Source organism: Phodopus roborovskii, unplaced genomic scaffold (assembly GCF_943737965.1).
Source record: "Phodopus roborovskii unplaced genomic scaffold, PHOROB, whole genome shotgun sequence".
NCBI classification, from domain to species: domain Eukaryota; kingdom Metazoa; phylum Chordata; class Mammalia; order Rodentia; family Cricetidae; genus Phodopus; species Phodopus roborovskii.
Window position 1 is genome coordinate 965,585 of NW_026125778.1, and position 24,366 is coordinate 989,950.

At 42.4% G+C, this 24,366-nt stretch overlaps 1 protein-coding gene across 1 annotated transcript; it reads left to right on the forward strand.

The window, feature by feature from the left end:
- Positions 1–551: 551 nt before the first annotated feature.
- Positions 552–22,880, forward strand: Ids (iduronate 2-sulfatase). Its single transcript, XM_051178637.1, has 9 exons — positions 552–702; positions 1,579–1,715; positions 2,443–2,620; positions 4,597–4,685; positions 5,731–5,931; positions 7,373–7,543; positions 12,673–12,799; positions 16,523–16,696; positions 19,933–22,880. Exons 1-9 carry the CDS (start codon positions 579–581, stop codon positions 20,403–20,405), a joined length of 1,674 nt encoding a protein of 557 aa, XP_051034594.1. The 5' UTR covers positions 552–578; the 3' UTR covers positions 20,406–22,880.
- Positions 22,881–24,366: the final 1,486 nt, after the last annotated feature.

Below are 24,366 nucleotides of genomic sequence, written 5' to 3' on the forward strand. Positions count from 1 at the left end.
GTGTGAATGCAGTGTTTAATAAGTAGGATAATATGTAGGATAAAAGGTCCTTTTAGGTATAATGAATTTTCAAGAGGCTTTTCTGCAGAAGAGGTGCAAGGAAAATTAACATTTGTAGAGAGACAAGGGTAGAACAGGGGTTCCAGGTAACTGGCACAGGAAAGAGACTAAGAAACTAGTTCAATAGCAAAACATTCCGAACATCAAGTTTCCCATCACCATTGTCTACGGTAAAATGTGCTCTGGAAAAGCCACAGCCCCTAAGCTTCCGGCTAAGGTCCCGCCCACTACGGCGGCGGCTCACGCTTAGGGACCTCCTGCACCACAGGCTCCTCCCCTAGAGGGAGAGGCAGGAGGAGTCACGCAAGCGCACTCGCGCTTGGGCCAGCGCCCGGGCCTTTGGGCCCGAGGCTGCGGTGTCACGCAGTGTGATTGAGACTGGCGGTAGAGGCGGCTGTCGCCGCGGCGGCAGTGGTGGTGGTGGCGGCGGCGGCGGCGGCGGCGGCGACGGGGAAGGCTATCCAATGGTCGTGCTGTAGCCGGACGACACCTTCCCGCAAGGCTGCACCGAAGCAGGAATGTCGCAGATGCCGCCGCCGCCGCCGCCGCCGCCTCTTGGCTGGCGCCTGCTTGGGTTCAGCTTGTTGCTAGGCTCCTTCTGCTTCACCCTGGAGTCCGCGGCGCTAGGCGACTCAGCTACAGGTGCCAGTTCCTCATTCCTTGCCCTATCCAACCTTGTCATCATCCCAGCTAATGTTTCTTCTTTCATCCATCCTATCTTCTTTTTTCTCTCCTCCTTCATCTCTTCCCCCCACATTTTCATTCCTACCTACCCTCTACACATCTTTCCTTCCTTTCATTTCTTCAGCCTGCATTAAGTTTTCATTCATTCCTCCTTCCTACCTCTTCTCCTTTCCATCCCTTCATGCTTTCACTCCATCATCTCATCTTTCCTTTCTCGTTGATTTTTTTTTTTTTTTTTTTTGGAGAATTTCATGAGTGCATGCAACGTATTTTTATAACACTCACTCCCCATTCCTACCCCTAACTCTACCCAGAGCCACCCCACCCTCAACTACATGTCTTATTTTTGTTTTTAATTCCACTGAGTCCAATTTTTGCTTCCCATATATACATGGGCGTGGCGCCATCCACAGGTACATGTCACATCTGTCTAACATCCTTTTCCTTCCTTCTATCCATTTCCTTCTATTACCCCTCCTTCCATCCTTCCCTTTCTTCTTCCTCCCTTCTATTCATCCTTCTTTTATTTAATTGCCTTTCCATATGTCTTCTCTATTCCTTCCTTCTTTTCCTTCTTTACCCCATCCCTAGTCTCTGTTTGTCTCTCTTCTTCACTTAGGTGTGAAGACATGGCCAATATATAATGCTCTTACCCTAGATTAGGGCTTCTGTGCACTCCACTCTCACTCTTGGTGCAGCACAGAGCCCTGGTTGCCCCTTTCCTAGATGGACTATTAAGGAGCAGGGGCCACCCACCCTTGATCTTCTTACCTGGGTGGGGGGTTTTCAGTGTCAGTGCATGTGATGTAACCAAAGCCCCTCCCTCCTATGCAGATGCTCTGAATGTCCTTCTGATCATTGTGGATGATCTGCGCCCCTCCCTGGGCTGTTATGGAGACAAATTAGTGAGATCCCCAAACATTGACCAGCTGGCATCCCACAGCATTCTTTTTCAGAATGCTTTTGCACAGGTATATCTGGGGACATTTAGTTGTTGTGGTTATGTTCCTCTTTGTGTATGCACAGTAGGGAGCTGCATGTTGCTGCCCTAGGGTTGACCTCCTTGAAAGAGGGAAGCAGAGCTTGGAAGATGGAGGCCTAGGCAAGCCTGTCCTGCACTCACAGGGAAGCTTGTGCCTTCAAGGCTTCCCTCCTCTTTGGGTGGAGACTATGCCCTACCTTGACATGCTTAAGACAGGCTTGGCCACCTTTCAGCCAGAAACAAGAACTGTCTGGAGCTGCAAATTTCAACCCATGGCTCTGCCAACTGAGTTGTGAGTGGCTAAGAGTCAGCCATCTATCCACGGCAGTTGTTCTCCCTGAGCCCACTTTCAGGGCTACCCTCCAAGAGTGTCACCCTTTCTGGGTACCTGGGGGTGCCATTGCATAGGAACACACACACATGCACGCACACACACACACACACACACACACACACACACACACACACACACATCCACCCCTGCTTTTCTGAAAGCCTGATAACAATCTTCTTTTGTTCTAACTATCTTCTTTTGTTCAGAAGACAATAATCTCTAGTACATGGGCGAGGCCTAAATCCCACTGGTTAGCTTTGAGATTGGCATGACTCAGCTGCCAGGCAGTTGCTGAGGATCTAGAGAGGTTGCTTAGTTACCTTGAAGACTGCAGACACATTTGGCTATGATGATGTTGACATTTGCTTCTCCTCCCTAACAGCAAGCGGTGTGTGCACCAAGTCGAGTGTCCTTCCTCACCGGGAGGAGGCCTGACACTACCCGCCTGTATGACTTCAACTCCTACTGGAGAGTACACTCGGGGAATTTTTCCACCATCCCCCAGTACTTCAAAGAGAATGGCTACGTGACCATGTCGGTTGGAAAAGTCTTTCACCCTGGTACTGCTCAGTTACCAAAGCCTGGGCTCTCTGTTTTGTGCCTGAATACTGAAACCTTTTGCTGGGTTGAGACTATGTTTTAGTGATCTTTCCCGACAGGACGGGTAACTTGTTGTTCATTGCTGCTGTTCTGTGGGACAACGACAACAAACAAAACCCTTCTTTAACTTAGTTTCATGTTCACAGTCCAAATGAGAAAGAACAGAAAGGAACTGGTTTCATTTAGAAGGTGGAAGTGGTGCTTTGGGACTTAGCCCGCTGCTTGGGTTGTGGAAGTACACAGGCTGTTGGAGAGGCGGTTCTGTCAGTCCAGCTCTGGGCCTGACCCTGTGCCTTGCAGGGTGCCTGCCTGAGGCAAGCACACCTGAGGACCTTGCATGTCCAGAAGTACTGTGTGGACTGGATGGACAGCTCGGGGGAAGCTCATGCTTTCTTTGTGAGTAGTATCAGAAAGAGGAAGTAAGTTGGGTGTCATGTTCTGACTTTGAATACTGCAGGACAAACTGGTTGTTTACTTCCTAAAAGAAGCATAGACACCACTTTAAAATGATGATAGAAGGATCACTTGATTTCAAGAGTGGGAAGAAACTAAAGAATAGAATATATAATAGCACCACTCTGAGAAAAGCTGCATTTGATGTTTTCTGGACATAGTATTTTTCTGATTCATGGCTATATAGTGTTCATACTTTTGTACCCCAAGCGAGAGTACATATTTTCCCATTATATCATGTTCCTTTTTAATGGCAGCACAGCAGCCTGGCATATCATTTAGGTCATTTTGGCTTTTCACCACCATGAACATCTCTGGAAGCAGAATAGACTACACTGGGCAGTAGCATCAGGGATGTGGGCACCTGGTTGTGGACTCAGTGCTGCCACAACTTAGCCGTGTAGCTGACTTTGAGACTCACATATGTGGGAAGCTGGGGCTGTAGTTGATTAATACCCTACCAGGGAACATGTCAGTGTGGGCATCCATGAATTTGAAGTGTGTTTCAGAGTGCTGGGTCCATTTGGATGGTGATGCTCATCACCGAAGGAGAAAGCTTGAATATCCCCAAGATCTGTTTGCACATTGATTATACCTTACAGGCTCAGGAGCTTTCTTCTGAAACCTAGATGGCAGTCCAGGTTGAGAATAGCAGTCAGGTGGACTATGCCTTGCTCAGTTTTGAAAATAAATGTACCAGGAATCATTTTGTGTGGCCTAAAGCTGAATAGAAGTTAAACTTCCTAGTTTGGTACTTACCACACTTGCCTAAGGGCATCTGGAGGGAAGTGAGTATTTTCTAGAGGAGGAGATTATATTTTGGGAAGGGAAACCAACAAGGTGTGTGTGTTCTTTGATCTCCTTCCTGATGACTAGATTTAGAGATGAAGTTCTCTGTGTCTTATAAACCCTTACTCCCAAGCCACTTCTGTGCTCTTGACATTTGCAAATTCTTTCTTGGTTTCATATGCTATTTGCTTTGCTCAGTACATAGTAAACTACTAAGCTTTGGGCTGGAGTCATGCTTCACAACTGCATACTTGACCTTGCTGCTGAAGGCATGGGTTTGAGTCTTGACTCATTCATCTATTGGATTGGCAGTGTGCAAGGCATGGGCCCTCTCTCAACCTCTCTATGCTCATCTGTCTCATGGTACTGATAGTGCTTTTCTTTCTCCTTGTGTGGTTGTTGCTTCCGGAGGGTGGGTAAGAGTGCCCAGCCTGGGTTCCAAGGAACTTCACTGATATGCTAGGCTAGCTGATCTTGTCGTTTTGAGGCTTAGGAATTGGGAAGTTGGATGACCTGGACAGTTGTTCTTAATGGAATGTGTCATCCAGCTTGAGCTCTTGATTTTATAGGTAAGGAAACTGAGGCCCAAAGAGGAGAGGAGCTACTTGTGTAGTTGTTCGATTTTAATTTGGCAGCGGGGGTACTGAAAGACCTTTCACATTGTATTTAGCAGCTTTCTTTTCCCCAATTCAAGGTATATCTTCCAATCACAGTGATGATTCTCCATATAGTTGGTCTTTCCCACCTTATCACCCATCATCAGAGAAGTATGAAAACACTAAGGTAAGTCTGTATAAGGGTTGAGGAAGCACTGCCTTCTTGCCTAGCAGTGGACTATTAAATATATTGTATTTTCTTTTAAACTGGTTATGCTATGGAGTTTGTAGCTTTTGCTTGTAATGGCTTGTATAAACAAGCATTAGGATCTTTAGCAATTGGTTTGATAGGCACAATGATTACTTTTTTGTGAGGTTAGTTTTTATAATATTTTACTAAATAGTCCAGGCAGACTGGTTTGGAAGTTTCTCCGAAGCCCAGGCTGGCCTTAGACTCAGAATCCTCCTGCATCAGCTTCTCTCATGCTGCTGGAATTAGAGGCATGGGCTACCACACCTGGCTGATGGGTTCTTAGTCTAAAACCTTAAGTTGGGCCAAGGAGATAGCTTAGTCAGTAACATGCTTTCCCTAGAAGCATGAGGGCCTGAACTCCATCCTTAGCATCCATTAAGAAGTCAGTACTGGGGCCATAAGCAGGTCCCTGGAGCTTGCTGCCCTGATATCCTAGCCTAATGTCTCAGTTCAAGTCCCTGTCTCAAAAACCAAGGTGAATAGCTTGTAAAGAACAACTGAGGTTGACTTCCATTTTTCACGTATACTATTCCCCACCCAAATGTGTACTGGCAAATATGTAAACACATATGTGTACATATACACAAATAATAAATTAAAACCTTAGTCTTAAGCAATAGTCTGACCACTTCACTTAATGGATATTTTTTATGCTCACCATGAATGAAGTATTGAGGTAAGGATTGTAAATGTTTATATAGTTTTGGTAGTTTATTTGGGCATCCTTTAATTAGTTATAGCTTGGGAACAGAATTCACAGGAATGAACTGAACGTTATGTGTGTTTTTGGGCCCCTCCTCCCTGGTCTGGAGTAAGGACACACACTTTTCTGGTTCAGTCTGCTTCTAGTGTGCAATGCTCATTCTGAGTGACTTAACAGTTTGAGGGTTGGTGATAGTGCTATTTATTCAGGGTATGACTGTCGGGATTTCTGTTTGTTGTATTTAATAGACTGATGTTAGGCATTTTATTTTGAAAGACATGTAGGGGACAAGATGGAAAACTCCATGCCAACCTGCTTTGTCCTGTGGATGTGGCAGATGTGCCTGAGGGCACCTTGCCTGACAAACAGAGCACTGAGGAAGCCATTCGGTTATTGGAAAAGATGAAAACGTCAGCAAGCCCTTTCTTCCTGGCGGTTGGGTATCACAAGCCACACATCCCCTTCAGATACCCCAAGGTGATAAGCTGTCTTAAGACTTATCCAACACAGCCACTATTATCTGTGTTACTTAGTCACCAGAGAGGCATTGTGTATCAAAGATGCTCATAACCCACCAGGATGCCTAGTAGGTACTAGTATATTTGGAATGATGGTAGTCAAACTTCAGTGACAAAAAGTAATCTTACAACAAGTAAGAATCTTGTAATAAACTTTAGCTTTCCACTTTCCTCCACTGGAGATTGATTTCTTTTGTTTGAACTCATCATGTCGATGGGATTATATAAAGGTTAGGCAAAGGTACCAGAAGCCCAAAGGGATTGTCTTTGGGAGAAAATCTCTGGAAACCTAAAGCCTTCTTCCCCAAGTGTCATTCCTCTCTAAGGTTGTCATACTAGACCCTATAGGTACAGGAGACAGAATTACTTGTTGGTACTTCAAATCCTACGCTTCTCTATATCATTTAGAATGTGTAGTCCTTTTTAATAATCATTTCCAGGGTTTCTCTGTTTTCTTTTTTTCTGGGTCTGAGCAGCCCAGCCTTTTCACGTTACAAAGAATGTCCCTTGGTTATAAATGAGAGGACAGACCTGAAAGTATGCTCTTCGGTGTTGTAGGCATCTTGTATTATGAGTGTTGAGGATATTGCCCTCCAAGCAGGAGCTCTCAGCCCCTTTGGAAGAGTCCTGTGACAGGGAGGGCCTTCTGCTCCCGTGCAGAAGAGTTGGCAAAGCTGCCTAGCTGCAAGCCTTTCAGAGGTCTGCTTATAAGGCTGGCCCTTGTCTGGCAACTGGTGACTTTGATTTGGGAGTGCCTAAGCAGTTTTGTTCTGCTTCAGGCAGAGTGCCTACGTGATGAAACCCATGTCAAAACCGGGTGCTGAAGTTTTAATAAGCCTCACTGATTGGTAGCATTTTAAATGCACCGTCTTTTAACTAGCTGGAGCAATACGCGCCTCCTATGTGAACTCCCTGGGATAGACTCTGAAGCTCTTCCTTGGTTTCCTCCAGATTTGGCCTCATGTTGTTTTTTTTTTTTTTTTTTTTCTTTACTGATTTAATGGGAAATATTTTCATTGTAATAAAGGATCACTTTAAATGGGACCTTCTGCCAAGTCCTGTGAGTTCTCCTCTTGACACAGAAGCCGAGGGAGATTTTGGGAGCCAACAGTGGCTCACCATGCCTTTGTATGTTCTGGTTAAGGCGGGGACAGGAGCAGGAGGGCACATGTCTATGAGAGGAGAGAACAGTTGCTGCTGTCCTTGTAGGAAACATGTTTTAGGATTTTGTTGCGGTTTGAGTGTTATGCGAGTGGCTTAAAGTAGGGAGCCGGTGAGGGTGGGTAAGTAGCTGGGAAGCATTAGCACTAAGTAAATGTATCATAGGCTTTCAGGAAACACAACCTTGTGCTTTTGCCAAGTGAGTGGCAACCTTGTGGGTTTGTGTGCTTTTCTCCTAGGAATTTCAGAAGTTGTATCCCTTGGAAAACATCACCCTGGCTCCTGATCCCCAGGTCCCTGATGGCCTACCACCTGTGGCCTACAACCCCTGGATGGACATCCGGGAGCGGGAAGACGTCCAAGCCTTAAACATCAGTGTGCCCTATGGCCCAATTCCTGTGGATTTTCAGGTACCAGGGGGATACATAGGGGATACATGAGACATTGATGGTAAGATGTCGTTGGTGAGGCCACATTTGAATTCAGGACCAACCTATTTACATAATGAGTTCAAACCCCACCCAGGTTAAATAGTAAGCTCCTGTTTCATAAAGCCAAAACAGACAAAAGCCTTCTTTGTGACTTTTTGGGGGCATTGGATTTCTATTGATACTGACATTGGCAGTGCTGTATAGATCAAGTCCCCTTACTAGTGCCTTAGCTTCTAAAGAAGGTAGCATCCAGACTTGCTCTAAAGCAGACACAGGTTTGGGATGTGGCTTGGGTGAACCCCCCCCCCCAACCCATAGGGTATTTATATGGACCACAGTTTATTAATTATAGGATGTTAGCAGCTGTGTAGAAGCCCAGAATTCTTATTTTGCCGGTACTTTTATTTCCTCTGTGGGAAGGCCTAAACTGGCCTCTGCTTCTCTTGAGTGAATGAACTGAGCCTTAGTACATAGGGAGGTAGGATATCCTGGCTAATGCTAGTGAGCTGTGGTATCTGGTATCTGTGGTACAGAGATAAAGAAGCCTCCAAGTTAGTCACTTGGTTATCTTGACTCATCCCCTTATCCATCAGCTTCTCTTTCCTGTAAGTAAAAAAGACACGTGGAACCATATTCTTTCTGAAGTCTTATAACATGAATGCTAAAGCAGGTGGTAGTGGATAGACAGCATTTTCAAAATGTGCTCCTTGGACTGACTGTATCGGATTCACTGGGCAGACTTGTTAGTTAGTCTTGGACCACCTATGAATATGGACATCTTTTTTTTTCCCTCTCCCTTTCACCCTATTTTTTTTGCTTTTCTTTTTTGCAGTACTAGTGATTGAACCTAGGGCCTCACATGCACTAGGCAGGTACCATACTACTGAACTCCAGCCCTAGAGCTAAAGATAGGGCCCAAGAAACTACATTTCCTCAGAGAGCGCATCAGGTGGTTGTGATGTACTCTGTAGGAGAATAGCCTTTTTTTTTTTTTTTTTTTTTTTTTGGAAAAAAATGAAACAGGTCCAACATAAATAGGTATCTTTTGCTGTTCAAAGCTATTTGGTCCCTGAGTTTGCACAGAGTTCAGAGGTGACGTGTGCATTACTCAAAACTGTGTGATTCCTGAGTTTCAAATGGTGAGTAGAGAGAGTTCAAAAGCCAACTAGCTTCCTAGTTCTGCATTGTCAACTCTGATAATAATATGGTTTGTATTTGCAGCTTTAGATCAGTACCTGAATATTTTAGTAGTGACAGTCACTTGAAATGTCCCTCTAGGATGGACAGGGTGCCAGAACGGTTTGTAAGTGTTTAGTATTTGGGCTGGATGAGAACCTCACTGTTGCCAAACAGGAAACTGCTGTGTGACATGGTGAGGCACAGACCTGGTGCCAATTGGAGCTGCTTTAGCCCCACAGACACATAACTTCAACCCCTAAGGTTGCTTTTGTCAGTTCAGAAAAGTTTTGTTTTGAAGTAACTTTCCCATGCCGGTGGCATGACCCCTGTCAAGTCGCCGTGCCTTACCTTATTAATCACACAGCGGCAAGATGGGTAAAGGTTTTCAGTGAAGAGTGTAGAGGATATGTAGAAGTATACAGGGAGGGTCAGTGCCACCTTGAAGTTCTGTGCCCTTTCCTTACACCCCAGGCCACTGGACACAGCAGGCAGCATAGCTCATAATAGTTATGTGGGTGATTTTATGTGAAGGGCTATGCCTCTCATGCTTTATGGACCTGAGCCATGTTCCCCGGCCCATTGTAGCTTTGGATGTCTTTCCTTAATTTGGCCTCTCTCTTTCCTTCAGCTTCCCAGTTTATGCTTAGGCCTACATCTGCATGCTTATGCACAAGCTGGGTTATGACCCCTTGTTCTTGGAACTCCCTCGCCTGACATTCTTGTTGCCTCTCATACTATTCTTTCTCGGGGAGGAAGGATCATGGTACAGCTCTCCTTATTCTTGCATTCTCTTCATCTCACTTGTCCCCTTAACAGTACCCTAATAATGAGACAGTCCAGCTGTGAGAGCTGCTGGAGAGAACCTCTACTGCTACTAAGCAGAGGTTCTCAGCTTGTTTGGTGAGGTCTGGTCCTGCTGATGTTCTCTGCAGCCTCTTTGCTCACCATCTTTAGAGGTACCATTTCTTTCACCTCTGTCCTGTTATATTTTTGTATGCTGCTCTGCTCCCTCAACTACTGTTTGAGGGTGTTGAAGAGCCTATTCTGGCTGCATCCATGGTGTTACTGGTCCATTTGTTCTTCATCTTTGTGTGTATGGATTTCTGAGCTTCTGGATCACCAAGGGTTCTTACTGTGGCGGACATTGACCTTGTTGGCAAAATCTGCCATCAATGTCTTCACTGAACTTCCTTGAGCTCAGTGCTAATTTCTCATTGATCACCATTCTGGAGCTATCTTACTCCTGGACTTCCTTGCCAATCTTTCTGCCCCTCCCTGCCCCCTTTCTATTTCAGTGTGCATAGTCTCCCACTTAGGTACTGCTCCTTGATCTCCTTCAGTCCTCCATCTTTTCTTCTCTTCCAAGTCTCCATAGTTAGCTTCATCTGAGCCCTGTTGTTAGATTAATCCAAGGACTACTCCATCCCTCCTGAGTTTCTGACACACATGTCTACCTTCCTGTGAGGTACTCCCAGGCAGATGATCGTGTTGCCCCTGGTTCTGCTGTGTTCCACATGGCTAGGCTATCACCCCTACTCTGCCTTTTCTTCTTCCTCTCCCACTATGTCCCTCTCGTGAAATGGCAGCCAATCACTCTGTTGTTGAATGTGAGTTACCCTTGGCTTTTTCATTTTCATCTGATACCATGTTTCTTACCTGTCTCCACACCTGCTTGACCTCCCCAAATTCCTCTTAGGTCTGTCTGGTTCTCTGATGTGAACACATCTTTCTGGACCACTGTAGTACATTTTGCTTTTTCAATTTTTCTCCATTTTTTGAGACAAGTTCTCACTCTAGTCCCAGCTGAACAAAAATGCATGGTAATCCTTCTGCCTCAGCTTTTCATGTGCCAGGATTACAGGTACACACATCATACCTTTCTGATTTTCTTTTAGCAAGCTGCTGAATTCTTCTGAGGGGCCAGCAATGACCTAGTGCTTTTTTGTCTAAAGCTCCTACGATTTGTGCTGCTGTTGTCACATGACTTTTGCTAACCTGCAGCGTATGTTGCATTAGCTCTGTGGTTTGACTTTCTTGACCTACAGACTGAGACTTTCACTCCCTTGAAGAACTTCCAAGTCTATGTCATCTGGCCCTAACATACTACTGTTTTTGTCTGCCTTCCTATGTTGTTACATGGCTCCAAATGTGCCCTGCTATACCATGATTCCATTCTGTTGTGTGTATAAGAGCTGTTGGTTTAGAGCATTTTGCACATATTTGGTGATAGCAATGGAAACTCCTCTGTGAAGCCTTCCCTGATTTATCCAGACAAACTAACTAACTTGAAGGTATATTTGCATGTCTCAAACCTGGCCCCTCTGATATTGTGTATATTTGCTTATCTGTAGTTGTCCCTGGCTTAATAGGCCTGAGCATCATACCTGCTTCTTTATTGCCTTCTTTCCATGACTGGCATAGGCAGGAGGTATCATGATCCCTAGGAGAACTGGAGTTTTCCAGGCTCCAGACTGAAAAGTTTACTTACTAAAAAGTATATGTAGGCAGAAGTTCAACATAATCCTTCTGTAAGCATAGGTGTTTGTCACTGCAAGTAGATGAAGGGGAAGTTTCATGATTGCCCTAGCAATGACAAGTAGCATGCCATAGGTCCATCTCATGAGACAGGGGCCCTGAGGATGGTAGCAGATGGGGCTGATCTGGTAAGTGGTTCTCTTGTTTCTTCCTGCTCGGGAGGGAGAAAAAGATTTCCTTTAAGGCTTGTGAACAATAACTGAGGACTTAGTCCAGGAAAGACTTATGGCTCCTGTACTTGTAGGTATAGACTAGCAGTCCCAGCAGTTCCTCTTGGGTTGCCCTTCATTATCCTTCTGCTCATTAGAGTTTGTTAGAAATGAGCTACACACTTGACACCTTGATCCATGAAGTTACTCAGTTGCTATTTTTTGCTGGGTAAGAAAATGGTTAGAGGAGAGCCCTACTCAGGTCATTATTAGGAGTTAATTCGTGCTGTTCCCCCAAAAGATACAATGAACTCTTTAACTTTTCGTGCCTCGGAATGTAGCCTGCTTTAAGTTAAGATGTACTCATACTATTCGGGTAAGCCCCAACCCAAAATAACATGACTGTGGTCTTGATAAGGAGGTCAGGTAGGGAAAGCAGTGACAGAAGCAGATGCAGTAAGAGCTGCATGTGAAGATGGAGACAGATTGCAAGACTGTTACAAGCCAAGAAATGCAGATAGCTTTAGAAGAGGAGTTCTCAACTTGTGAGTCTTGACCCCTTTGGGGGTTGAATGACTCTTACAGGGGTTGCCTAAGACCATTGGCAAACAGATATTTACACTGTGATTCATAACAGTAGCAAAATTACAGTTATGAAGTAGCAATGAAATAATTTTATGGCTGGGGAGTCACCACAACCCGAGGAAGTGTATTAAAGGGTTGCAGCATTAGGGAGGTTGGAAATCACTGCTGTAGAACATTCAGAAATGACACTCCCCAAACCTTGATTTAGGACTTCCATTGTCCATAGTGTTTGAAGTCACCTGGTGACTTGAATGGAGCTGAGTGATGTTTGGCATATTCCTCATCAGATAATGTGTGTTTCTGAATGCAAAGATTAAGGGATTATTTTCTGTGTAGATGTTCATTTCTAGAGACTATCCAGAATATGCAGAATAGACAGAAAGGCACAGTTAATGACAACCATTTGTCGTGACATGTGTATTAAAGGAAAGGCTGATTTGCTTTCAAACATGTCAATTTGCAGATTGTTAGGCTGGCCTCTGTAGGCAAGGGGGGGGGAGGGCTACAGAAAGTAGGAAAAGGAATGTTAAGTTTAGGCTAAGAACATCATTAATCAATGGAGAGGTTGGGATTGGGATAGATGTTCAGGTAGCTGTTCTCTTTGTATGCCAAGGCAATTAAAATTGCTCTCATTCTTGTAATTTTGTTTTTCATTTGCAGCGGAAAATTCGCCAGAGCTACTTTGCTTCTGTGTCCTATTTGGATACCGAAGTTGGGCATCTTTTGAGTGCTTTAGATGATCTTCATCTAGCCAACAACACAATTATTGCTTTCACATCTGATCATGGTAAGCATTTTCCAGTGCACTAGAGAATTGAACATCTCAATTTCCTCTGAAGCACACTTTGCAATTTTCTACATATATAGGGGTACACTTGTGTAAAAGCAGTGTTCTGAGTCCAGGGTCATGGGGAGCTTTTAAGAGCAATTTAGTTGTTCTTGGCCCTCCGTCTTGGATATTTGAGAATGGAAGTAGGTGCAAATATTTTGTCTTAGCGATTTCATCAGTGACCGTGCATTTATATGAGTGAGGGTTTGCTTTTGTGCCTCTTAATGTTTTTTAAAATTGTGTGTGTATGTGTATACGTGTGCATGTGTGCATATGCGTGTGTGCGTGTGTATGTATGTACGTGTGCATGTGTGCACATGTGTGTGTGCATGTGTGTATGTGTGCATGTGTGTATGTGTGCATGTGTACGTGCGTGTGTATGTGTGTGTATGTGTGTATGTGTGTGTATGTGTGCATGTGTGTGTGTCCGTGTGTGTGTGCAAGTGTGTGTATGTGTGCGTGTGCATGTGTGTGCATGAGGATAGTGCCTGCAGATGGCAGAAGAGGGCTTTAGATCCTTTGCTTCTGCAGTCATGGACATTTGTGAACTGCATGACATGGGTGCTAGGGATTCCACTTGGGTCCTCTGGAAGAGCAGGGAGTGCTGTGAACTGTTGAGCTCTCTCTCCAGACCTGTAACAGTTTTAACAAGTTAGCACACATAGTTGTGGGCTTCATTATATCGTTGTCAAACGTATGTCATTATACTCTACTAAAATTAGTCCTCCTCTCTGTTGGCCTCTCCTGTAGCCTCTGCCCCTCCTCCAGCTGGTTGCCTTCCATTCAGCAGTGTTCTTCCTCCTGCGTTTGTGTCACTTATATCCCACCGATATCCCCAACTGCCTTCCTTTTCTCTCCCTTCTTTAGCATCTCTTTCTGAAAGGAAACCCTTTAGCTCCCATTTCTAACCTAGAGAGCCAGAGGACCTTTACTTGGAGGTTCACTGCTTCCTCCTTATCTAAAAACATACCCTTGAGCCTCTCAGGGATATGTGCTTTTTCCTCACATCTTTTTTTATCTTTCATTTTTTTTCCTTTATTGAAGATTCTTTTTTCTCACACAAGATGTCCCGATTAACGTTTCCCTTCCCTCTGCTCTCAGTTCCTCCCCACCTCCCCTCCCATCTGGATCTACTCACTATTTTCATTAGAAAACAAATAGCTTCTAAGGCGTAATAATAAAATAAGATAAAATAAAAACTAACACATTGGAGTTGGACAAGACAAACAGAAGGAAAAGAGCCTAAGAAAAAAAGGCACAAGAAACAGACCCACTTGTTTGCGCACTCAGGAGTCCCATAAAAACACTAAGTTGGAGGCCATTATATATTTCAAGGACCTGGTGCAGACCTGTCTAAGCCCTGTGTCCTGCCTCAGGCCTCTGAGTTCATATGAGCTTTCATTATGTTGATTTAGAGGGTTTTTTTTTTTTTTTTTTTTTTTTGGTACCCTCCATCCCCTCTGGTTCTTTTCTGCCTCCTCTTCTGAAGGGTTCCCTGAGTTGTGAGGAGAGGGATTTGATGGACCCATCCCATTTAGGGATGTTTGGCAGTCTCTCACTCTGAATAATGTCTGTTGGTCCCTAAATGTTTGTTCACATATTTGTTCCTGGTTATAGCAGCCGAGACTGAAGCTTAGCTTAGAATGATGAAAGACTATATTTATTTAGCCATGAACTAATCACAACAGCTATGTACCGAATTTTGAGTGTTAAGATAACTGCTGTGTTCTGAGTGATGCCAGAGTAGCCCACTAGAACTGGTGAAGGCCTGTGGGTTAGAATGGCCACATTTGGGAATGCCACAGTAGAGCTTACTTTATGTCCCTTCCAGGTCTGTGCATGCACATCAGTCAAACTTCCCAGAGCTGACTCTCGAGGTCCCACTGCTGAGGCCCCTCACTTTTGTGTCCCCTAGGCTTCTTAACTCTCAACCTTTTAGCTTCATGTTACGAGGGAACATGACCTCTGTGCTAATGCTCTACAAACCTACTGGGTCAAGGCTGCTTTGTCCTGGAGAATGCAGAGGAATGGAGGTTCAGGGTTTCCCCTCACCCAGTCATAGAGGTGATGGTCTGGACTCTTCTTGCTGAGCTCCTGTAGACTCTTTGAACACTCTTCTCTTAAGTCTCCAGCATTACAGACAGGGATGGACAGATTGCCAGAGCCCATGAACATCCACAGTGCTCTGCTGTCTTAACCACTGGTTATTCCGAATTCTTCTAAGTAGGAGGCTTCTAAGGAGAACAGTTTGAGGTCCTAAGACCATCATCTCTCTTTCTGTTTATCTCTCTCTCTCAAGATTGATTTGATTATCTTTATTTACGTTTTTAAATGTATATGGGTATTGAACCTGCATGTATGTCTGAATATCACATGTGTGTAGTGCCTAAGGAGGCCAAAAGAAAGAGTCAGATGGTCAGAGACTGGGGTTATAGACAGTTGCTTGTGATCTTCTGTGTGGGTACTGGGCAGAGTCAAACCCAGGCCAGGAAGAGCAGCTCGTGCTCTTAACTGCTGAGCCATCTCTCCAGCCCCAATTTATTTTATTTATGTGTATATGTCTGCATAAGTGTCTACTATGTGTGTGCAGGTGTCCTTGGAGACCAGCTGGAAGTATAGGCAGTTGTGATTCACCTGACATAGGTACTGGGAACTGAATATCAGTCCTCTGGAAGAGCAGTGACAAGTACTCTTACCTACTGAACTAAACCTCCAGCCTCTTGACCATAGTTTCTTAACTATGGTTGTGACACTTGTTTGTAGCTCCATCATTGTCTGGAGATCGAATAAGGGAAGTTGCAGGCTAGTCTGTGCAACCTCTCTCACAAAAGTCAGCAAATGTGGCTATGATAAATAAAGGATAGGTGTATGCTAGCACTTCCCTTAGTTCCCGCAAGCTTTTGGTATCTGCAGTTATTTTTACAGTAGTTACATTCTCCACATATAGTCATTGTCACACGCTTTTGTCTCTAAAATGTGCTCATGTGTAAGCAGGTTGGGTATTCCCAGCCTGCAGTATTCACTTCATCTTTTGGAGTAGACATTTTAATGACTGCCAATGATTTCTTTTTCTTACTCAGGGCTGAAAATTTGAATTATTTTTTTCCTTCATGTATGAATGTATATGATAGGCCTTTTAAAATACTAAGATATTCTTATCTTGTGCATAATTCTGTGGCTCATTAGTCTTACGGTTCAACTTGAAGCCAGTGTCATGGTCAAGAGATAAGACACAGGGCATGGTATTGAAATGGCTAACTTTTAGGTTCCTATCATCCAGGAAGAGCTGCTCAGTGCAGCTGAATGCACTTAGTAGGTACTAAAGTATGGGCAGACTCCTGTCTTGGCAGGAGAGGCATGTTTATTTGGAGCCTCCCAAACAGCTAAAATTTAATGTGTGTGTATTTCTAGTTACTTTAAAAAAGAAGATACTGTAGAATTTAATACTGAGAATTTAAGGTTATCTCTTTTTACGGTTTCTTCTTTGCGGACTGATATCTGCCTTTTAACAAAGCAGCATTTATGTGGATTGCTTTTTATAGTTCTAGAGGCATTTCCTTAAGTTATGACCTTTGGTGCCCTCTGCACTTTACATTGAGAAATGAAATGGTATCTAAAGTAAACAAACTAATATTATTACTTATTTTCTTCCATTGTGTGCTTTTTTTTTTTATGGTGCAGGGTGGGCCCTAGGTGAACACGGAGAATGGGCTAAATATAGCAATTTTGATGTCACTACCCGTGTGCCGCTGATGTTCTATGTTCCTGGAAAAACAGCCCCACTTCCTGGAGCAGGCGAGAAGCTTTTCCCTTACCAGGACCCCTTTAATCCCACTTCAGAATTGATGGATTCAGGTATAAACACACAGAAGTGACAATGCCTATCCGGGAAAATACCTTTTGTTTATATGTGAATTACTTTATCAGACAACAAACTGTCCCTCTTTGTGGTGTCTTGGAATTCTTTTATTTTCTAGCATCTCCCATGTACTAGGTTGGGAATGCATAGCAGGGACAGAATTGACAAGAATGGCCACTGTATATTGGGGCCCTTGGGAAGTCTAGAGGGCTAGAGGAGCAAGAGACATTCCCAAGGTGGGGATGGCTATTTGGAGGTGACAAAAACATGTCAGTCCTTAGAGGAGGTTGTAGATTGCTGAGAAAAAGTGTCTCCAACATATGAGTGGAATGTTTCATATGCACACTTGTTTGGGGGCCCCAGTGCTTACTGAGCTATTTTCCACTTTGGAGCACATTGACCTATTGAAACACAGGAGCTTAATCTGCTCTGTTCTCCCCAGCAGCACAGGGGATTTACTTTGATTTCTTCGTGCTATTCCTTCAAAGAGGCACTCCTCCTGCCCAGATGAAGTGGCAGCTGTAGGTTCTTGAAAGTTGTACCCTGACTTTGTTTGTCTAGTGCACTTTCAGACACCAGTTACATACTTGCAATGCCATTTCTTATTCGGAGCTGTGTTTCTGTGAGCTGTGCTAAATCAGGCTGCCCCTCTTCTAGACTGATTGACCACTGACTCCATCTTTAACACCAAGGCTTTGCACTTTATGTCCATTTCTGTGTTTTAGATCATTTTAGATCATCATTCTGGCCTTTCGAGTTTGCTTATGTCATCCAATTTTCTTTTTACACATTTTTTTGTTTTTTTTTTCTCTTTTTTTTTCTTTTTACACATTTAATTTCTTATGTTTCATGCTCTATTTCTTTCCTAACACCAAGAGAAAGCTTAAAGAGCTTCAAGGCATGAGTTTAATTCTTTATTGCTTGTAAAATCTGGTCGATGAGTCCTTTTTGAAACTTTTTGGAAGATAATCAGCAAATTAGAAATCCCTGTATTGTAGTGTCATCCAGTTTTTCCAACTGTAATCTCTAGTCTTCATCTTTTATGTGAATTTGAACTTGTATTTCAAATCATTTGTTTCATTTGTCTAGTCAGTCTAACATGCCTGCAGTTGAACTTACACTGATTTAACTACATTCTTGCCTTTGACACTCTTATCCTTAGAAATGGCATTGTCATTTAGGCTCCCAAACCAAAAAACACCTTAACACCCCTCACCACAAAAAAGCCACAACCAGGCAGCGAAACAACCAACCAACCAACCAACCAACCAACCAACCAACCAACCAACCAACAAAACAAACAAATAAAAAGTCCTGTGAACAGAGACTTGTAATCAAGGTTACTCAGAGGCTGAGACATGAAGATCACATGTTCAAAACCTTTCTGAGATACAGAGTGATTTCAAGGCCAGCTTCTGTAACTGAGAATTCATCTCAAAAAATAAAACTCAGGCTCAGGATCTAGCTCCATGGTAGAGTGTTTGCCTCGCAAGCATAAGTCCCTGGGTTTAGTCCCTGGTAATGAAAAATGCAAGTTCTGAGTCTTTTCAACCTGTTTTTTTCTTTATTCAATATTCTGTGCAGTCCATCAGCAAGCTTGCTCCTTTCTAATCAGAATCCGTCTCTGTCCAGTCTCATTAATTCCACTGCCACCAGCCTTTTGTTGTAGCAACTTTCTGAAGTTTCCTTACTTGTGCCCTTGGTTTTCTAGAGTGTTTCCTTCTCACAGTATTACAAGTGACCGTTTTTAAACTCAGAGCAGAGGTAGGGCTATCGCTTGGTGGTGGAGTTCATGTCTAGGATAGACTGAAAATCTGACTTCTATCCCTAGTACTGCAAAGATGAAAGTTTAAACCAAAAAACAGACCCTCCAAAATACAGCCCTACTCAGGAACTTCTCACTCAGCAAGTGTCTTTACAGTGGCTATCAAGACCTTACATGACCTGATTCCCTCCTCCTCTCTTGGAATTCCTCCTCACAAGTATTCAGACCATTCTTTCTCTGCAGTATCCCAATTCCCCTGACTAGATTGAGGGTAAATACTTTTTATCAGTGATGCACACATGTGTTTATGCTGGTTTTTATTTTCATAATTGTGGTGTTTTTTTTTTTATGAGAGGCTTTTTCTAGGGAGATGTAGCATACATGTCCCATGACAGACCAAAATAACAATTACATCAAAGCCTAACTTGGTGAATCAGTGAGCTTTATTGGGGTTACTAGTAGGAGTGTGGGTGAGGGGATACTCACAGGAGCATTGATGACTCAGTAGCACCTGTATTTCTGAAAAGCCCACATCAACATGGTTGATGACTCATAAAAGCTGTGTCCCTAGAGTTCTTGACATAAGTTGCAGGGAGCTTGACAGTTCTAAGAGATGGCCCATGAACAGCTGGGCTGGTCAGTTTCCTTCTCCAGCAGCTGCTTTCTGCTCTCAATCTATTGTTGGCTATATATGCATTGTGATGTATACATACAGTAGAACATTATTCATCCTTTAAAAGAAAGGAAATGCCAGTGTATCCTATAGAATGGATGAACCTTGAGGACTCATTATGTTAAATGAAATAAGCCAGGCCCAAAGGATCAAATGTGGTCTGAGATGATTCACACGAGATATTTCTAGTAGTCTAGTAGTCAGAATTATAGTGCTAGGAAGTAGAATGGGTGTTATCAATTGATGGTGGTAAAATGGACAGCTATTGTTTGGTTTTAGTGAAGGGTTAAGTGCTGAGATGGTGGGGATGGTGGGGAGATATAAAATGAATTGTAGAAGTGATGGTGTTGCTGGCACAATGTGAATACATGTATTATCACTTAAAAGTAGTTAAGGTCATGAATTTCATGTTTCGTGTATTTTACCTTAGTAAAAAGAAAATATGGATCAAATGCAAATATTTCGAAATGAGTATCTTCAACCAACTTTTACACCATGTGTAGACCTTTCATTGATTAGACTTGTCAGGATCAATTATTTGGCTCCAAAACTTGAGTAGATAAAAAATGATGCCCACAGGCTAGTAACACCTTAACTTTACATCCCGTTACTCACATCGGATGCACCATTAGTGAAGAGAGGCGTCCTGGAGAGGTCGAATTTCTAAGTCTCTTTTGCTAAAAATTGGATGTGGTATGGGAAAATGAAATGGGGAACAGGTGGTGCTCAGACAGGCTTCTGGTCTGGCTGGCTCCCAAGTGTACTAGATCCAGCTGTGCTGCTTCCTGTTTCAGGTAGGCACGACACGGACCTCGTGGAACTTGTATCTCTCTTTCCCACGCTTGCTGGACTTTCAGGACTGCAAGTTCCTCCTCGATGCCCCATCCCTTCTTTTCATGTTGAGCTGTGCAGAGAAGGCCAGAGTCTTCAGAAGTATTTGCAGCTCCATGACTTTGAAGAGGAGTCGCACTTCCTTGGTAATCCCCGGGAGTTGATTGCCTACAGTCAGTACCCCCGGCCTGCAGATTCCCCTCAGTGGAATTCTGACAAGCCAAGCTTAAAAGATATAAAGATCATGGGCTACTCTATACGTACCATAGACTATAGGTATACTGTGTGGGTTGGCTTTAATCCTGATGAATTTCTGGCTAATTTTTCTGACATCCATGCAGGGGAACTCTATTTTGTAGATTCTGACCCACTGCAGGATCACAATGTATATAATGACTCCCAACATGGAGGATTTCCCCACTCATTGAAGCCATGACTTCTGCCAGTCTAACAGGACATATATGTGTCCCCTTGCCCCCTTCTGGCTCTTGAAAGGTGGCATTAGAAATGGCTGTCTTTTACTACCCATTGTAATAGACATAATCCGAGTGGGAAGCAATCAAAACATTAATCATCAATTTGACCTAGGAGTATGTGGCACACAAATCTTTTCATTTAGCTCTTAAGTTATAACTGGTCATTGGATTTAGGCTAGGCTGAAACTCTTCCATTTTAAAAGCACTCATAGCTTAGTTTAAATAACTACAAAGTGATCTTACCAAAATGTAATCATACCTTTGTATATAAAATCCATACTAGCCCAAAATAATACTGTATTCATGAAATAATTTACTTGTTGAATTTAGTGCATTTCAAAAAGTAACCATATATCTTAGGTAACCCAATGTAGTCAAAACATGTTAACATGGAGTTCATTTCTTTTTCAAATGTGAAATTAAGTAATCATTCTAGGAACAACTTCTATATGGTCTATGTTCAACTTTTGTTTCTAAGAGTTCAGATTTCAAAATCAAAGGTAAAATACACATGGGATTATTAATGCAACATTTCTTCATTAAATAATAAATAAAGTATAGGTAAGAAATTCAGTTAACTATTTCAATACTTGCTGGCCCAAAAAATAATTTATTAGTTAATGGTAGAACTCTTGAACTCAGTGGCTATCTGTTAAAATGTCAGTTATTCAGAATGAAAGCCATTTAAAATGTAAGTATACCCATGATTTGAATCCTTCAGAATCATATTCATATTCCTATTTAGAGAATTTCTGATACCCATTTATGCTGGAGGCAGGAGCTATTCTTTTACCTTTTAGTAGAGAAAACGTGGATTTATGAAACGTAAATTATCTTGTGGCTTGGAAACTTTTCATTAATAGGGTATAAGTAATTTTTAGAATGTAGTTCTGTGTTTCTTGCATATTCCCTAAATATGAAAGTAACAGGAAGGTTATGTAACAGGTAGGGATAAGGTTATTTCATTACTATTGTTAAAGAAAAGTCAATTCTGTAATGTGCTGAAAACTCTTGTTATCAGTAGTTAACAGCTTTCCAACATACAATGTATTTAGTATTGTATTAAATGAGTAATTTCAATAATCTTCTCCTTAAAATGCCTCAGTGTTTCAAGATAAATGTTTTTGAAACAGAATATAGCAAATAGATAATTAAATTACTCTCACGTATTAAATTGAATCCCAAAAGCCAAGATATTATTTTTAAGTTTGTAAAATCTCAAAGACAGATTGTTTTTACTAATTGGCCTACTATAGACAGGTAGCTCATAGTACAATGATTTTCCTGACCAATTTCTATTTGGAGATTGATGGTCCCATTCATCTCTCCTGATCCCCAAATTTGCCCCTTGTCTAGAAACTGTCTTTTGTAGATGATTTGATTCAGTCTTCTCTTGTTCTTTATATTATTTGTCTCATTGTATTCACTCAGTGCCATTTTTACAATTTAGTTTAGAATTTGTTTGTTTGGTTGTCTTTTTAAGGCAGGGTTTCTCTGTTTAGCTTTGGAGCCTGTCCTGGAACTCACTCTGTAGACCAGGGTGGCCTCGAACTCACAGAGATCCACCTGCCTCTGCCTCCTGAATGCTGGGATTAAAGGTGTGTGCAGCCATTGCCCAGCTGTTTAGAAGTTCTTAAACAGCATGTCTTTATTTTGCTTAGCTTCATCTCCTCCTCCATAGTTATAGGGACAGATTTTGACACAGGTTTTTATTTTGCATCCATCCATTTATTGTTCCTATTTGACCATAGTATATACATTTACTTTTTTTTTCAATTTTATCTCCTGAAGCAGTTTTAGTGTCAACCCCCTCCAAATTCTGCTTCTGATGAAGTCATAAGCCCATTGGTGCTCTCCACTTAGTAGTCACATGACATATGTGACTATTTAAATTTATTTTATTGACATGAAATAAAATTTTAAACAATTCAAGTGCTCAGTAGCTAGACTTAGAGCCTTTCCACCATAGCAGACAGTTCTACTCAACAGAGATGCCCTGGATTTGAGCTGGATGTGTTAACCTTGATTGGTGTGTTCCTGTAATGAGCAAACTGTATGTGGTTTAAGCATAGAGTAGAGAGTTTGCTGTGGCCATCAGCCTCTTCCTTTCATTCTCATTGCCATTGCCTCTGCCCTTCTCCCTCTCCTTCCTAAATAGTTTACCTCCCTCCCCTTTCCCTCCCCTGTTCCTTAAGGAATCCATGTGTCTTCCTAAAAATCCCTCTTGACCCTGCCCTTTGAGAACACCGTCAGTGCCTACTAAGGGTCTTAAAGACCTCCGCTGAGCAGTCAGAGTCTTCCCTGGCTCCACAATGCCCCTTCCCTTGGCTGACTTTCCCTTGCCAATCCCTGCCTCCCTGGCCCTTCTAGCTTGTGCCCTCTCTTCTTTGCTCCAACCCTTTCATGGCCATTCTTCATAGCCTGGCTCCCCTGACCCCCCCCCCCCCCGTGAGAGGCTGAGGCTTTCAGGACTCTCTTGACTGTGTTGTTGGGGAAAGTGAACACATCTTAAAACTGCTATTTACTTCACTTTTAAAAAGGTATTTTTTTCATAGTATGAATTTTGATGTGTTAATTATAGAAAAGCTGGAAATCAGAAATGCAGTAATAGGTGAAAAAAAATGTCTGATTGCTTTATCCTGAGATTGTTACACTTAATATCTTGTCCTTTGGGTGGTATGAATGTTTTACATTTCTTGATTCCTTATGTTCTTTATAATACAATTTCTGTTCTTATTTTCTCTTTAAATACTATGTATGGTTATTAGTGACATTTGCAGATATTTTATATTGCTGGTAATATATGTGATTGCATAGTTTTATTAAAATTTTCTTCCTTTCAGTTGTTGGAAATTTAGGTTATTTCCAAAATTTTAGTATTACAAGTAATGCTATGGTCAACTTTGTGAGTAAAATGTTTTCATTATTTCAAAGTATTCTCATAGGATAGTCTCTCAGTGCCGAGTCATGAAAAACAGTTCCATTTTCTCCTCACTCTGTTGCTACTATAGCATACTAAAGTTAGAAAAGGAAGTCAACAAGCCTATCAATAAGACCCATAACACCAAAAAAGAAAACCTATACTCCTACAATAATAGGTAAAAGTTGTATCCTGCTTTGACTTTTGATTCTTGTGTATTAATGACATGAGCCATTATTCTCTCTGTGTGATACTTGGGTATTTGCATTTCTAGTTGTCTGACTTTGTGTGGTGATATTATGGGTCTTACCTTTTAATGTAATGAAATAAATGCTCTTTTCTGGTGTGATAGTTATTCCTGCATATTTGTATTAACCATAGAATGACTACATCTGGGAATTGAATAAATACTTGTTTTCATTTGAATTTTTTGGGATTCTTAGTGTTATTGTCTTTCCACCTACTTGTAAGATTAATGTATGTTCATTGTGTAAAATGTTAAAACAGTAAAAAAAAAAAAAAAAAGATGAAGCTAGAAAGCCCACCTTCTTAGTTACTTTTTTGAAATTTATTTTTATTTTTATTTTACGTGTATGAGTATTTTGCCTGCATGTGTCTCTGTACCCCATGTGTGTGCCTGATGCTGTCAGAGGCCAGAACAAAGGGTTGGATCCCCAGAAACTGCAGTTACAGACTGTTATTAGTTGCAATGTGGGTGCTGGGAATTGAACCAGGTCCTCTAGAAGAGCAGTCATTGCTTTTAACTGATGAGCTGTTTCTCCATCTCTGGTAGTTTATTTTTTTCTTTTTTAATTTATTTTATTATTTTACATGTCGATCCCAGTTCCCTCTCCCTTTTACCCTCTCTGCCCCCTCACATGCACCCTGACCACCCTCCCCTCCCATCCCCCCACCCCAATTCCACATGTAGGGGAATGCCATCCAGTTGGGGTCATGTAGGTCTGACAGGTCATGTGAAGTAGGGACTAGGGCTTCTCTCC